The sequence below is a fragment of the Scyliorhinus canicula genome, chromosome 25 (assembly GCF_902713615.1).
Source record: "Scyliorhinus canicula chromosome 25, sScyCan1.1, whole genome shotgun sequence".
NCBI classification, from domain to species: domain Eukaryota; kingdom Metazoa; phylum Chordata; class Chondrichthyes; order Carcharhiniformes; family Scyliorhinidae; genus Scyliorhinus; species Scyliorhinus canicula.
In genome coordinates this window covers 1,731,817-1,746,283 of record NC_052170.1, presented here as the reverse complement: position 1 = coordinate 1,746,283, position 14,467 = coordinate 1,731,817, and the positions used below count along the sequence as shown (strand labels likewise).

The window sequence follows — 14,467 nt, the reverse complement described above, 5'->3', positions numbered from 1 at the left end:
AAACCGGAGCACCCGGATGAAACCCACGCAGACACGGGGAGAACGTGCAGACTCCACACATACAGTGACCCAGCCGGGAATCAAACCTGGGACCCTGGCGCTGTGAAGCCACAGTGCTAATTACTTGTGCTACCGTGCTGCCCTACTGCTCCCTGTGAAGAACATTCCACAGACTAATGACCCTCTGAGAGAGACTTTCTCCTCATCTCAGTCTTAAATGGGAGACCACTTATTTTTAAATTGTGTCCTCTAGTTCTAGTCTGTCCCACAAGGGGAAACCCTGACAAATCCCCTAAGGATCTTACATGTTTCAATAAGATCACCTCTCATTTTTCTAAACTCCAACGGATACAGGCCCAACCTTTCTTCACAGGATAACCCCTTCAGCCCAGGAATCAGTCGACTGAACCACCTCTGAACTGTTACTAACGTAATTATATCTTTGTTTAGTAAGGAGACCAAAACTGTACATAATCCTCCAGATGTGGTCTCATCGAGACCCTGTGCAGCTGCAGTAAAACTTTTCTTGCTGTTCAATTCCCCTTGCAATAAACAACAACGTTCCATTTCTCTTCCTTGTCACTTGCTGTACCTGCAGATTAACCTGTAGTGATTCATGTTGTTCAGACCCCCTGGGCAAGCACGTGGTCAATTCCAGCCCCACTTCACCCGGAGTCACAACACAGGTGAAACTGGATTTTATATTAATTCCTGTGGCTTTGGTTGAATACATTGACTGCAGTCACCAGATTTCTTAAATTAAAAAGCAAATAACCTTTTATTAATAACAGTAATTATAATTAAATAGGCAAAAAATACCACTGGCTATCTGATTCCCAACACCACACTTTCTAACTACTGCCCTCTATATGTACTCACACACACAGGCAAAAGGGTGATTGAAAGTTAAGAAAATATTAACAGAAAAGGATAAAGGATCTTTGACTCAGATCAGTGTCTTTCAGTTAGTTTCTTTCTCAAGATTAAGTCTTCAGTCAGGTACCTCTGTACTGCATGTACCAGGACACCCAGATCCCTCTGTACTGCACGTACCAGGACACCCAGATCCCTCTGTACCGACCGTACCAGGACACCCAGATCCCTCTGTACTGCATGTACCAGGACACCCAGATCCCTCTGTACCGAACGTACCAGGACACCCAGATCCCTCTGTACTGCATGTACCAGGACACCCAGATCCCTCTGTACTGCACGTACCAGGACACCCAGATCCCTCTGTACTGCATGTACCAGGACACCCAGATCCCTCTGTACCGAACGTACCAGGACACCCAGATCCTTCTGTACCGACCGTACCAGGACACCCAGATCCCTCTGTACCAAATGTACCAGGACACCCAGATCCCTCTGTACCGACCGTACCAGGACACCCAGATCCCTCTGTACCGAACGTACCAGGACACCCAGAACCTTCTGTACTGCACGTACCAGGACACCCAGATCCCTCTGTACTGCATGTACCAGGACACCCAGATCCCTCTGTACCGACCGTACCAGGACACCCAGATCCCTCTGTACCGACCGTACCAGGACACCCAGATCCCTCTGTACTGCACGTACCAGGACACCCAGATCCCTCTGTACTGCACGTACCAGGACACCCAGATCCCTCTGTACTGCACGTACCAGGACACCCAGATCCCTCTGTACTGCATGTACCAGGACACCCAGATCCCTCTGTACCGAACGTACCAGGACACCCAGATCCCTCTGTACTGCATGTACCAGGACACCCAGATCCCTCTGTACTGCATGTACCAGGACACCCAGATCCCTCTGTACCGAACGTACCAGGACACCCAGATCCCTCTGTACCGAACGTACCAGGACACCCAGATCCCTCTGTACCGACCGTACCAGGACACCCAGATCCCTCTGTACTGCACGTACCAGGACACCCAGATCCCTCTGTACCGAACGTACCAGGACACTCAGATCCTTCTGTACTGCACGTACCAGGACACCCAGATCCCTCTGTACCGCACGTACCAGGACACCCAGATCCCTCTGTACCGAACGTACCAGGACACCCAGATCCCTCTGTACTGCACGTACCAGGACACCCAGATCCCTCTGTACCGACCGTACCAGGACACCCAGATCCCTCTGTACTGCACGTACCAGGACACCCAGATCCCTCTGTACCGACCGTACCAGGACACCCAGATCCCTCTGTACTGCATGTACCAGGACACCCAGATCCCTCTGTACTGCATGTACCAGGACATCCAGATCCCTCTGTACCGCACGTACCAGGACACCCAGATCCCTCTGTACCGCACGTACCAGGACACCCAGATCCCTCTGTACTGCACGTACCAGGACACCCAGATCCCTCTGTACCGAACGTACCAGGACACCCAGATCCCTCTGTACCGCACGTACCAGGACACCCAGATCCCTCTGTACCGAACGTACCAGGACACCCAGATCCCTCTGTACTGCATGTACCAGGACATCCAGATCCCTCTGTACCGACCGTACCAGGACACCCAGATCCCTCTGTACTGCATGTACCAGGACATCCAGATACCTCTGTACCGCACGTACCAGGACACCCAGATCCCTCTGTACCGACCGTACCAGGACACCCAGATCCCTCTGTACCGACCGTACCAGGACACCCAGATCCCTCTGTACCGACCGTACCAGGACACCCAGATCCCTCTGTACCGCACGTACCAGGACACCCAGATCCCTCTGTACCGACCGTACCAGGACACCCAGATCCCTCTGTACCAAATGTACCAGGACACCCAGATCCCTCTGTACCGAACGTACCAGGACACCCAGATCCCTCTGTACCGACCGTACCAGGACACCCAGATCCCTCTGTACCGACCGTACCAGGACACCCAGATCCTTCTGTACCGACCGTACCAGGACACCCAGATCCCTCTGTACCGACCGTACCAGGACACCCAGATCCCTCTGTTCCGACTGTACCAGGACACCCAGATCCCTCTGTACCGAACGTACCAGGACACCCAGATCCCTCTGTACCGACCGTACCAGGACACCCAGATCCCTCTGTACTGCACGTACCAGGACACCCAGATCCCTCTGTACCGAACGTACCAGGACACCCAGATCCCTCTGTACCGCACGTACCAGGACACCCAGATCCCTCTGTACCGCACGTACCAGGACACCCAGATCCCTCTGTACCGACCGTACCAGGACACCCAGATCCCTCTGTACCGACCGTACCAGGACACCCAGATCCCTCTGTACCGAACGTACCAGGACACCCAGATCCCTCTGTACCGAACGTACCAGGACACCCAGATCTCTCTGTACCGACCGTACCAGGACACCCAGATCCCTCTGTACCGAACGTACCAGGACACCCAGATCCCTCTGTACCAAACGTACCAGGACACCCAGATCCTTCTGTACCGAACGTACGAGGACACTCAGATCCCTCTGTACCGCACGTACCAGGACACCCAGATCCCTCTGTACCGAACGTACCAGGACACCCAGAACCTTCTGTACTGCACGTACCAGGACACCCAGATCCCTCTGTACTGCACGTACCAGGACACCCAGATCCCTCTGTACTGCACGTACCAGGACACCCAGATCCCTCTGTACCGCACGTACCAGGACACCCAGATCCCTCTGTACCGAACGTACCAGGACACCCAGAACCTTCTGTACTGCACGTACCAGGACACCCAGATCCCTCTGTACTGCACGTACCAGGACACCCAGATCCCTCTGTACTGCACGTACCAGGACACCCAGATCCCTCTGTACTGCACGTACCAGGACACCCAGATCCCTCTGTACTGCACGTACCAGGACACCCAGATCCCTCTGTACTGCACGTACCAGGACACCCAGATCCCTCTGTACTGCACGTACCAGGACACCCAGATCCCTCTGTACTGCATGTACCAGGACATCCAGATACCTCTGTACCGCACGTACCAGGACACCCAGATCCCTCTGTACCGACCGTACCAGGACACCCAGATCCCTCTGTACCGCACGTACCAGGACACCCAGATCCCTCTGTACCGACCGTACCAGGACACCCAGATCCCTCTGTACCAAATGTACCAGGACACCCAGATCCCTCTGTACCAAATGTACCAGGACACCCAGATCCTTCTGTACCGACCGTACCAGGACACCCAGATCCCTCTGTACTGCACGTACCAGGACACCCAGATCCCTCTGTACTGCACGTACCAGGACACCCAGATCCCTCTGTACCGACCGTACCAGGACACCCAGATCCCTCTGTACCGACCGTACCAGGACATCCAGATACCTCTGTACCGAACGTACCAGGACACCCAGATCCCTCTGTACCGCACGTACCAGGACACCCAGATCCCTCTGTACCGACCGTACCAGGACACCCAGATCCCTCTGTACCGAACGTACCAGGACACCCAGATCCCTCTGTACCGACCGTACCAGGACACCCAGATCCCTCTGTACCGACCGTACCAGGACACCCAGATCCTTCTGTACCGACCGTACCAGGACACCCAGATCCCTCTGTACCGACCGTACCAGGACACCCAGATCCCTCTGTTCCGACTGTACCAGGACACCCAGATCCCTCTGTACCGAACGTACCAGGACACCCAGATCCCTCTGTACCGAACGTACCAGGACACCCAGATCCCTCTGTACCAAACGTACCAGGACACCCAGATCCCTCTGTACCGAACGTACCAGGACACCCAGATCCCTCTGTACCGACCGTACCAGGACACCCAGATCCCTCTGTACTGCACGTACCAGGACACCCAGATCCCTCTGTACCGCACGTACCAGGACACCCAGATCCTTCTGTACCGACCGTACCAGGACACCCAGATCCCTCTGTACCGAACGTACCAGGACACCCAGATCTCTCTGTACCGAACGTACCGGGACACCCAGATCCCTCTGTACCGACCGTACCAGGACACCCAGATCCCTCTGTTCCGACTGTACCAGGACACCCAGATCCCTCTGTACCGAACGTACCAGGACACCCAGATCCCTCTGTACCGACCGTACCAGGACACCCAGATCCCTCTGTACCGCACGTACCAGGACACCCAGATCCCTCTGTACCGCACGTACCAGGACACCCAGATCCCTCTGTACCGCACGTACCAGGACACCCAGATCCCTCTGTACCGAACGTACCAGGACACCCAGATCCCTCTGTACCGAACGTACCAGGACACCCAGATCCCTCTGTACCGAACGTACCAGGACACCCAGATCCCTCTGTACCAAACGTACCAGGACACCCAGATCCCTCTGTACCAAACGTACCAGGACACCCAGATCCTTCTGTACCGAACGTACGAGGACACTCAGATCCCTCTGTACTGCACGTACCAGGACACCCAGATCCCTCTGTACCGAACGTACCAGGACACCCAGATCCCTCTGTACCGAACGTACCAGGACACCCAGATCCCTCTGTACCGCACGTACCAGGACACCCAGATCCCTCTGTACCGACCGTACCAGGACACCCAGATCCCTCTGTACCGACCGTACCAGGACACCCAGATCCCTCTGTACCGACCGTACCAGGACACCCAGATCCCTCTGTACCGCACGTACCAGGACACCCAGATCCCTCTGTACCGAACGTACGAGGACACCCAGATCCCTCTGTACCGCACGTACCAGGACACCCAGATCCCTCTGTACCGAACGTACCAGGACACCCAGATCCCTCTGTACCGAACGTACCAGGACACCCAGATCCCTCTGTACCGCACGTACCAGGACACCCAGATCCCTCTGTACCGAACGTACCAGGACACCCAGATCCTTCTGTACCGACCGTACCAGGACACCCAGATCCCTCTGTACCGCACGTACCAGGACACCCAGATCCCTCTGTACCGAACGTACCAGGACACCCAGATCCCTCTGTACCGCACGTACCAGGACACCCAGATCCCTCTGTACCGAACGTACCAGGACACCCAGATCCTTCTGTACCGAACGTACCAGGACACCCAGATCCCTCTGTACCGACCGTACCAGGACACCCAGATCCCTCTGTACCGAACGTACCAGGACACCCAGATCCCTCTGTACCGAACGTACCAGGACACCCAGATCCCTCTGTACCGCACGTACCAGGACACCCAGATCCCTCTGTACCGAACGTACCAGGACACCCAGATCCCTCTGTACCGAACGTACCAGGACACCCAGATCCCTCTGTACCGACCGTACCAGGACACCCAGATCCCTCTGTACCGCACGTACCAGGACACCCAGATCCTTCTGTACTGCACGTACCAGGACACCCAGATCCCTCTGTACTGCATGTACCAGGACACCCAGATCCCTCTGTACCGACCGTACCAGGACACCCAGATCCCTCTGTACCACACATGCCAGGACACCCAAATCCCTCTGTACCGCACGTACCAGGACACCCAGATCCCTCTGTACTGCATGTACCAGGACACCCAGATCCCTCTGTACTGCATGTACCAGGACACCCAAATCCCTCTGTACCGCCAAGTTTGAAGTTGCTCTTCATTTAAATAATTTGCTGCTTTTCCATTCTTCCTGCCAAAGTGAGCAAGTTCACATTTTCCCCACATTACACCCCATCTGCAAAATTAATGCCCATTTACTTTATCTAAATCCCTTTGCAGACTCACAATTTTCCCTCCTCACAATTTACTTTCCTGTCCCTATCTTTGTGTCATCGGAAAACATAGCAACCAAGGTGCTGACTCTTCCTGAATACTCTTCCATGGATAATATACAGAAATGTTCACTTTTCAACGGTTTCTAGACAGATATCAGGTGTTGGAACCATTTCCTCTTTCCCAGTGCAGGAATTCGGAGGATAACTGCAACACCCCTGCAAGGTACACTTTCAGCGTCGACTAGAGTGAAAGCTGGGACTTCTCCCCTGTATCTTTGTCCCACACTGGATCTGAGGCATTGCTGCAGATCTGTGGTGTGGATAAGTCTAAGCAGGGGCTAATTTTTCTTTTCTTTTTTAAAGGTAGATGTTATCTGGGTACTTTGGTTCTGAGTGACTGAATTAGTCAACTTTCCATGAAAGGAACTTCATACAAAATTTTAAAAGCAGAAGTGATGAACTAATTGTAACCTGGAGTCAGCTATGCGGAGGAGGTGTAGGAAAAGTGAGGGGTGTCAGTAACAGGAGTGTGGGCATATCTGACTGTCATCAATGTACTGATTGAATTATTTTTAAAACATTACTCAACAGCTGAATTTTGACAAAATGCTGAGGCTGTTATTTGCGCTTGACTAGAGACAGTGTACAAATGAGTAATCTCCTTACTCTTCCATCTGATTGACAAAATGTTTAAAAGTAAAGCCTTGTTTCTCTTTCCCATACTCAGACCATGGCCCCTGTTAGCACTCACTAACTGACAATAGTGCTTCAATGAGTGGATCATTTACTAAACAGGTCACCATGGTGAGAGATTAGGCAGAATACACCCAGAGGGGGAGTCGCGTTTTGGTGCTTTAAATATATGTGCACTCTGTGCACTGTCCTGGTATTGATGTAAATAGAGTGTCTTTCACCTCGGTCACAGTGATTCTCAGACTGAATTCGCTCAGTACTGGTGAATCAGCTGCAACCCTGCCCATCCCCCAGTGCACCTCCAATTCTGCTCATTCCATAATGCAGCTCCAATGCCGCTCATCCCCATTGCAGCTCCAATCTCGCTCATCCCCCAGTGCAGCTCCAATCCTGCTCATCCCCAATGCAGCTCCAATCCCGCTCATCCCCCAATGCAGCTCCAATCCTGCTCATCCCCAATGCAGCTCCAATCCTGCTCATCCCCAATGCAGCTCCAATCCCGCTCATCCCCCAGTGCAGCTCCAATCCCGCTCATCCCCCAATGCAGCTCCAGTCCCACTCGTGCCTGTGCACCTCCAATGCCGCTCATCCGCCAATGCAGCTCCAATCCCGCTCGTCCCCCAATGCAGCTCCAATCCCGCCCATCCCCCAGTGCAGCTCCAATCCCGCTCATCCCCCAATGCAACTCCAATCCCGCTCATCCCCCAGGGCAGCTCCAATCCCGCTTGTGCCCCAGTGCAGCTCCAATCCCGCTCGTGCCCCAGTGCAGCTCCAATCCCGCTCGTGCCCCAGTGCAGCTCCAATCCCGCTTGTGCCCCGGGGCAGCTCCAATCCCGCTCGTGCCCCAGTGCAGCTCCAATCCCACTCGTGCCCCCGTGCAGCTCCAATGCTGCTCATGCCCCAGTGCAGCTCCAATCCCGCTCGTGCCCCAGTGCAGCTCCAATCCCGCTCGTGCCCCAGTGCAGCTCCAATCCCGCTCGTGCCCCAGTGCAGCTCCAATCCCGCTCGTGCCCCAGTGCAGCTCCAATCCCGCTCGTGCCCCAGTGCAGCTCCAATCCCGCTCGTGCTCCAGTGCATCTCCAATCCCGCTCATCCCTAGTGCAGCTCCAATCCTGTCCTTCCCAGGTCCAGTGAACATGCCCAGCCATTTGGGTGTAAGATTATGATCCTGGGAATTCTGCTTGCTGTATCAGTTTGGGAGTTGGGTGGACAGAAGCCTGCGGTGCAGTCACCTTCCCTATTGACTCGGAAGTGATTGAAAAGTGTCCTCATGTTGTAACTCACTGCAGTTGTTTAATTATGATGTGTTGAGCGGGACATGCTTTTTCCCCAGGGTGACCTGCCCACTCGGTCTCCGCCCATCCCTCTCCCCTCACTGACACTGTACTGACTCATAAGTAACGAGTGAGCCTCCTGTGGAAGCTGATTTGGTCTCTAATCTGCTCCAAAAGAGAATTGGCAACATTCTCTGTCTCTCTCTCTCCAACTTGATCTGTCTAAGTGATCTGTTATTGTCATGTTTGTTTCTCACAACAGTCCCTAATTTACCTTCGTTGATTCTTACAGGCAATGAGGACAGTCCTTGAAACTTGCCAAACCTGTGGACCTCCATTCTTTGGCTGAAGGTGGTGTTAAAAGGCTGGAGGCGTTATGCCATTGAAGGAATCAAGTGCCTAAGTGGAGCCAGAGAATTTTGCAGAAATGGGGGAAATGCCATCATGCTCTTTTAACAACAAAGAGTTGATAGTTTTTCATTATAACCTGACTCGGAAGCTTGGGGACCCCAAGTATAACAACCAGAAAATGAGGAGCAGCTCGGTTTTCTTCATCATTTTGTGTTCCTTCATCATCCTCGAAAACCTACTTGTCCTGGTGGCCATCTGCAGATATAAGAAGTTCCACTCAGCCATGTTTTATTTCATTGGGAACTTGGCGCTCTCTGACCTGTTTGCCGGTGTGGCTTATATTTTCAACATTGTGTTTTCGGGCAGCTGGACTATGAAGCTGACGCCGCTGCAGTGGTTTTTCCGTGAGGGCACCATGTTTGTGGCATTGGCAGCGTCAGTCCTCAGTCTGTTGGCCATTGCCATCGAGAGACATGCCGCCATTGTGAAAGTCAAACTCTACAGCGGTGACAAGAATAGTCGGATGTGTTTGCTGATTGGAAGCTGTTGGATTGCTTCTGTGCTGCTGGGCGTGTTGCCGATAATGGGCTGGAACTGCTTGTGCCTTAAGAAAGATTGTTCCACAGTGCTTCCTCTCTTTGCCAAGGATTACATTCTGTTCTGCATCACCCTCCTCAGTATCATCCTCCTGTCCATTGTTATCCTTTATGTGCGAATTTATCTGATTGTCCGATCCAGCCACTGTGAAACCGCGGCTCCGCAAACTCTGGCGTTGCTGAAGACCGTGACGATCGTGCTGGGAGTGTTTATTATTTGCTGGGCACCCACCTTCATCATATTACTGCTGGATTTTGCCTACGAGGAAAGAGATTTGAAGATTCTGCACAAAGCAGAATATTTCCTGGCCTTGGCTACCCTCAACTCTGCCATGAACCCCATCATTTACACGCTGAGGAGCAGGGACATGCGCAGAGCATTTCTGCGTGTCCTGTGCTGCTCAATGGAAAAAAGGATCGAGAGCTGCTTCCCTAGTCTGCGTCACCCCAGCAACTTGGACCGGTCTTACCATAAACACGTGGGAGCAGATTCGCCAACAATGCCAGAAAACACGACGTTCGTATGAGTGCCTCGTGCTGCGGAAGGGACGGATGGTGAGGAGAGACCAACATATTTCATCAACACATGCACTCCACACTTGCCCACCAGAGACAGAACATGTCATTGATCCAAGCCCACAATTCCACGAGGAGATCTCTGTTCAGCAAATGGTGGGTGAGTTGGATATAAGACTCGGTATTTTGCAGTGCCTCCTGTCAGCTGACCTGTGGGATTTATGTTTGCCACCACGAAAACAATTTGGCACCAGCCAATCAGAAAGGAACACAAATGCCAAAATGTCTCATCGTTCGGCTGCAGCGTAGAGTTTGCAAAGTTTTCTGGACAGAGTCTAGCCTAAAGCAGAAATCACAGCCACTTCATTGACTGACAACAGCAGAGACCCATGGGGAGACGTGTATTCTTATCCAGATGTTCAGAGATGATCACCTTTCAATGCTACAGGCGACTTAGTATGGTGGCTGCAGGGAGATGATAAATCATGTTTAGGGATAGCACACACACAGCAGATTCTGGAGTTCCTGTAACACCATCACAAACTGCTCCTTCTCTCATCCCACATGAATGTTAGATCTGGCCCGAACAGAACTTCAGTTCTATTCACAACACTGTTCCCAGTGAGGCTGGCACTAACCATTGCCCCTTACCCAGTGGTACTGCCCACCAGTCCAGCGGCACTTCCCCCTGCCTGGCAGAACCAGCACTGCACAGCTCCCTAGTGCCACTGCCTCCTCCCCAGCAGCACTGTCCCATTAACGCTCCCTTCCCAGCGGCACTGCCCCCTGCCTGGAGCACCAGGCACCGCTCCCTGCCCAATGGTACTGCCCCCCACCCCGGCAGCACTGCCCCCAACCCAGCAGCACTGCCCCCTGCCTGGAGCACCAGGCACCGCTCCCTGCCCAATGGTACTGCCCCCCACCCCGGCAGCACTGCCCCCAACCCAGCAGCACTGCCCCCTGCCTGGAGCACCAGGCACCGCTCCCTGCCCAATCGTACTGCCCCCCCACCCCGGCAGCACTGTCCCCAACCCGGCAGCACTGCCCCATCCCAACGGCACTGCTTCACCCCAGCAGTACTGCCCTCTGCCTGATGCACGTGGCACTCTCCCCCCCTCCCCCCGCCCAATGAGTAGGCAGTACCAGGATCCATACAGTAAGCAACTGTGAAATTGTTCCCCTCACACCATGAACAGATGGAGAGTGGCAGAATCCCTTTGGGATGGATTTGGTTACATTACTGTCATGAGCTGAACACTATTGGGAGCTATCACCTTAGCAATAAACATTACTGACAGTATTTAAATCAAGTAAACTACTAGTTACATGACATGAGTAGATAAGAGATTCATTACTGCTGGCCAATCACAGCTTCAACATTTAATAGTTATGTGTATTTTAAATGCTGGACCATATGTCAGTTAGCATCGGGTTTATTTTTACAATTGTGTACCTTAGGTATGAGCTGCTGCTTTGATCTACATCTGTGTCTCCATCTGAGCAACTGTTTAGTCTCAGCACAATTTTGTGATGTTTCCATGGGATCGCTCTGCTTTTGAGACTTTCTGTATTAGATACACTTCCAAAGCAGTGAACAGAGAAACAGGTCTTGTGGAACTTTACAGCCGAGTCGCACAATGTCAGTACTGGGTCTAAAACTGATGCAACACTTCACATGGTGGCGTTAACAGCTGGAATCTGATCCAGCACTCCAATTCTATTCACAGGGGAGACAGGGCCATAATGGTATTGTCGTTGAACTAGTAATCTAGAGGGCCGGTTTAATACTCTGGAGACATGGTTTCAAATCCCACCAAGGCAGCTGGCCAAGTTTGAATTCAGTTAATATGACCAGGAAATTATCATCGAGCTTTGTGAAATCCCATCTGCCAGCCGTACCTGGTCTGACCTACATGTGACTCCAGACCCAGACCCTCTCAGCAAACTACTCGGTTAAAGGACAATTAGGGATGACATACAAATCCTGGGCCAGCCAGCGATGCCCAAAGCCCGTGAAAGAATAAAAGAACTGTCCTGGACTCGGGTAGCAGGTTCTGACTGGGACAACGGCCGTTAATGGGGAACATTTCCAGAGGACTGCTGGGATTGCCTTTCCCATAAAAATAACTCAAATGTAAAGGCTTAATGGAGCTATGTTGCCCACATTTCCCTGAGTGAACAATCACAGTGTTTAGGTTATGTCACCAATGGGGAAGGGCAGCTCCCTGCACGTTGCTGACATTGATGTTGTGTGGGTGAATGATCTGCTGACTTGTCGACAGAACAGGTGGCTCCTTTTAAATGAAGGTAAAATTAACTTGGTTGTAGAGTTTGAATGTTTAAGTGGCAACACTACAGCTGGAGCCAGCAATTATTTGTCAGTTGTATATGTCAATGTACAGTATTCGAGTATAGAACGTAAACGGTACGAAAACTAATCAGTGGCTGTTCACTGAGATTAACCAACAAAAAATAAACCTTTTCTAAAAAAAAACTCATCGCCTCAGTTTTTGGACTTTAAGATTCAGTTTCAGGTGCTGCACTGGAAAGATGATGAATTTATTTCACCTCCGGAAAGCTGGTGAATTTGGAGCCTCCCCCCCTCCCCGGCACACTGCAGAGGGAGTGAGATTAGAGTTGGCCTCATTTGGCACCGATGGTACTTGTGGATTCATCTCTCTTCTCTCTGTGTGCTTCTCTCTCGTGCCCCATCTGCTTTGCCTCATGTCAAGAGGCCATTCCCAAGTTGTGAATGTACAGTGTCATCTCACAACAGTCAGATTGGAATTCACGCAAGGCTCAAAATCTCACTTGAGTGCGGCTCAAAATAGCATCGGAAGACAAAACGTCAGTTAGCACCTGATAACATCTGTCAAAAGCTGTGCAAACATCATGCACATATAAGGGGGCAGAAACGGAGAGTGTGAATGTGTATGGTGGCAGTGAAAGGGGGTGGGTAACATCAGGCACCACCAGCTGTTCTTAGGAAGCAATGACTCACTGATACCATCAACGCGGGTAATTTAGGGGCACAGTGGTTAGCACTGCTGCCGCACGGCGCTGAGGTCCCGGGTTCGATCCCGGCTCTGGGTCACTGTCCGTGTGGAGTTTGCACATTCTCCCCGTGTCTGCGTGGGTCTCACCCCCCACAACCCAAAGATGTGCAGGGTAGGTGGATTGGCCACGCTAAATTGCCCCTTAATTGGGAAAAAAATAATTGTGTACTCTAAATTTTTTTTTTTTAAACTCAGATAATTTAATCACAAGCCTCTATTTGATGCTCCTTCTGATATCCCACTGCCTCAATACAGGGGCCAAAAAACTGATTGTAAAATATATCAGTTCACTTTTTTAGTTCCAACTCTTTCTGGGAGGGAGAAAGGGAAAGGTGGATTATCTAATAGGTATCTTCCCCAATCTTTCAGACATCGCAAAGTGTTTCACAGTCAATGATGTAGTCACTGGGATACACAATTTATGCACAGCAAACTGTCACAAACAGTAATGTGATAATAACCAAATAATCTGCTCTTGTCATGTTGGTTGAGGCAGTGAGATCTAAATATTGGTCAGGACACCAAGGGGAACTCCCTGCTCGTCACACTGACGTGAGGGGCCTCAGTTTGACGTCTTCTCCTCTGAACAGTACAGAAAGAGGCCATTCGGCCCATCGAGACTGCACCCAGCTGGGACTACCAGTGACAGGGGCTGGTTTAGCACAGGGCTAAATACCTGGCTTTGAAAGCAGACCAAGGCAGGCCAGCAGCACGGTTTAATTCCGGTACCGGCCTCCCCGGACAGGCGCTGGAATGTGGCGACTAGGGGCTTTTCACAGTAACTTCATTTGAAGCCTACTCGTGACAATAAGCGATCTTCATTTTTCAGATGTGGCGTTTTTGCACGAGACGCACCTGAAGCTGGGGGATCAGACGAGGCTGAGGAAGGGATGGGTGGGGCAGGTGTTCCACTCGGGGCTGGATACGAAGAGAAGGTGGCAGTGTTGGTCAGTAAGAGGGTGGCGTTTTCCCATGTGCATCGGGTTTTTGGTCACGGACAAGGCGTTGCTGATGGGGAGACTGACTTGCAGTCCTCAGCAATCTGGTGTCTCTGACCACAGGCCACATTGGGTGGATTTGCAGCTGGTTCAGGGGGAGGCCCAAAAGCCGCAGTGATGGCTCGATGTGGGGCAGTTAGAGGGTGCGGGTGTGTGTGAGCGGGTGAGGGTGTGTGTGAGCGGGAGAGGGTGTGTGTGAGTGGGTGAGGGTGTGTGTGAGCAGGTGAGGGTGTGTGTGAGCTGGAGAGGGTGTGTGTGAGTGGGTGAGGGTGTGTGTGAGCGGTTGAGGGTGTGTGAGCAGGGGAGGGTGTGGAGCGGGTGA

At 52.3% G+C, this 14,467-nt stretch overlaps 1 protein-coding gene across 1 annotated transcript; it reads left to right on the top strand.

Annotated features, from left to right (window-relative positions):
* The first annotated feature begins 660 nt into the window (after positions 1-660).
* Positions 661-12,585, top strand: LOC119956987 (sphingosine 1-phosphate receptor 2-like). Its single transcript, XM_038784564.1, has 2 exons — positions 661-686; positions 8,921-12,585. Exon 2 carries the CDS (start codon positions 9,056-9,058, stop codon positions 10,100-10,102), a length of 1,047 nt encoding a protein of 348 aa, XP_038640492.1. The 5' UTR covers positions 661-686; positions 8,921-9,055; the 3' UTR covers positions 10,103-12,585.
* The last annotated feature ends 1,882 nt before the right edge of the window (positions 12,586-14,467 follow it).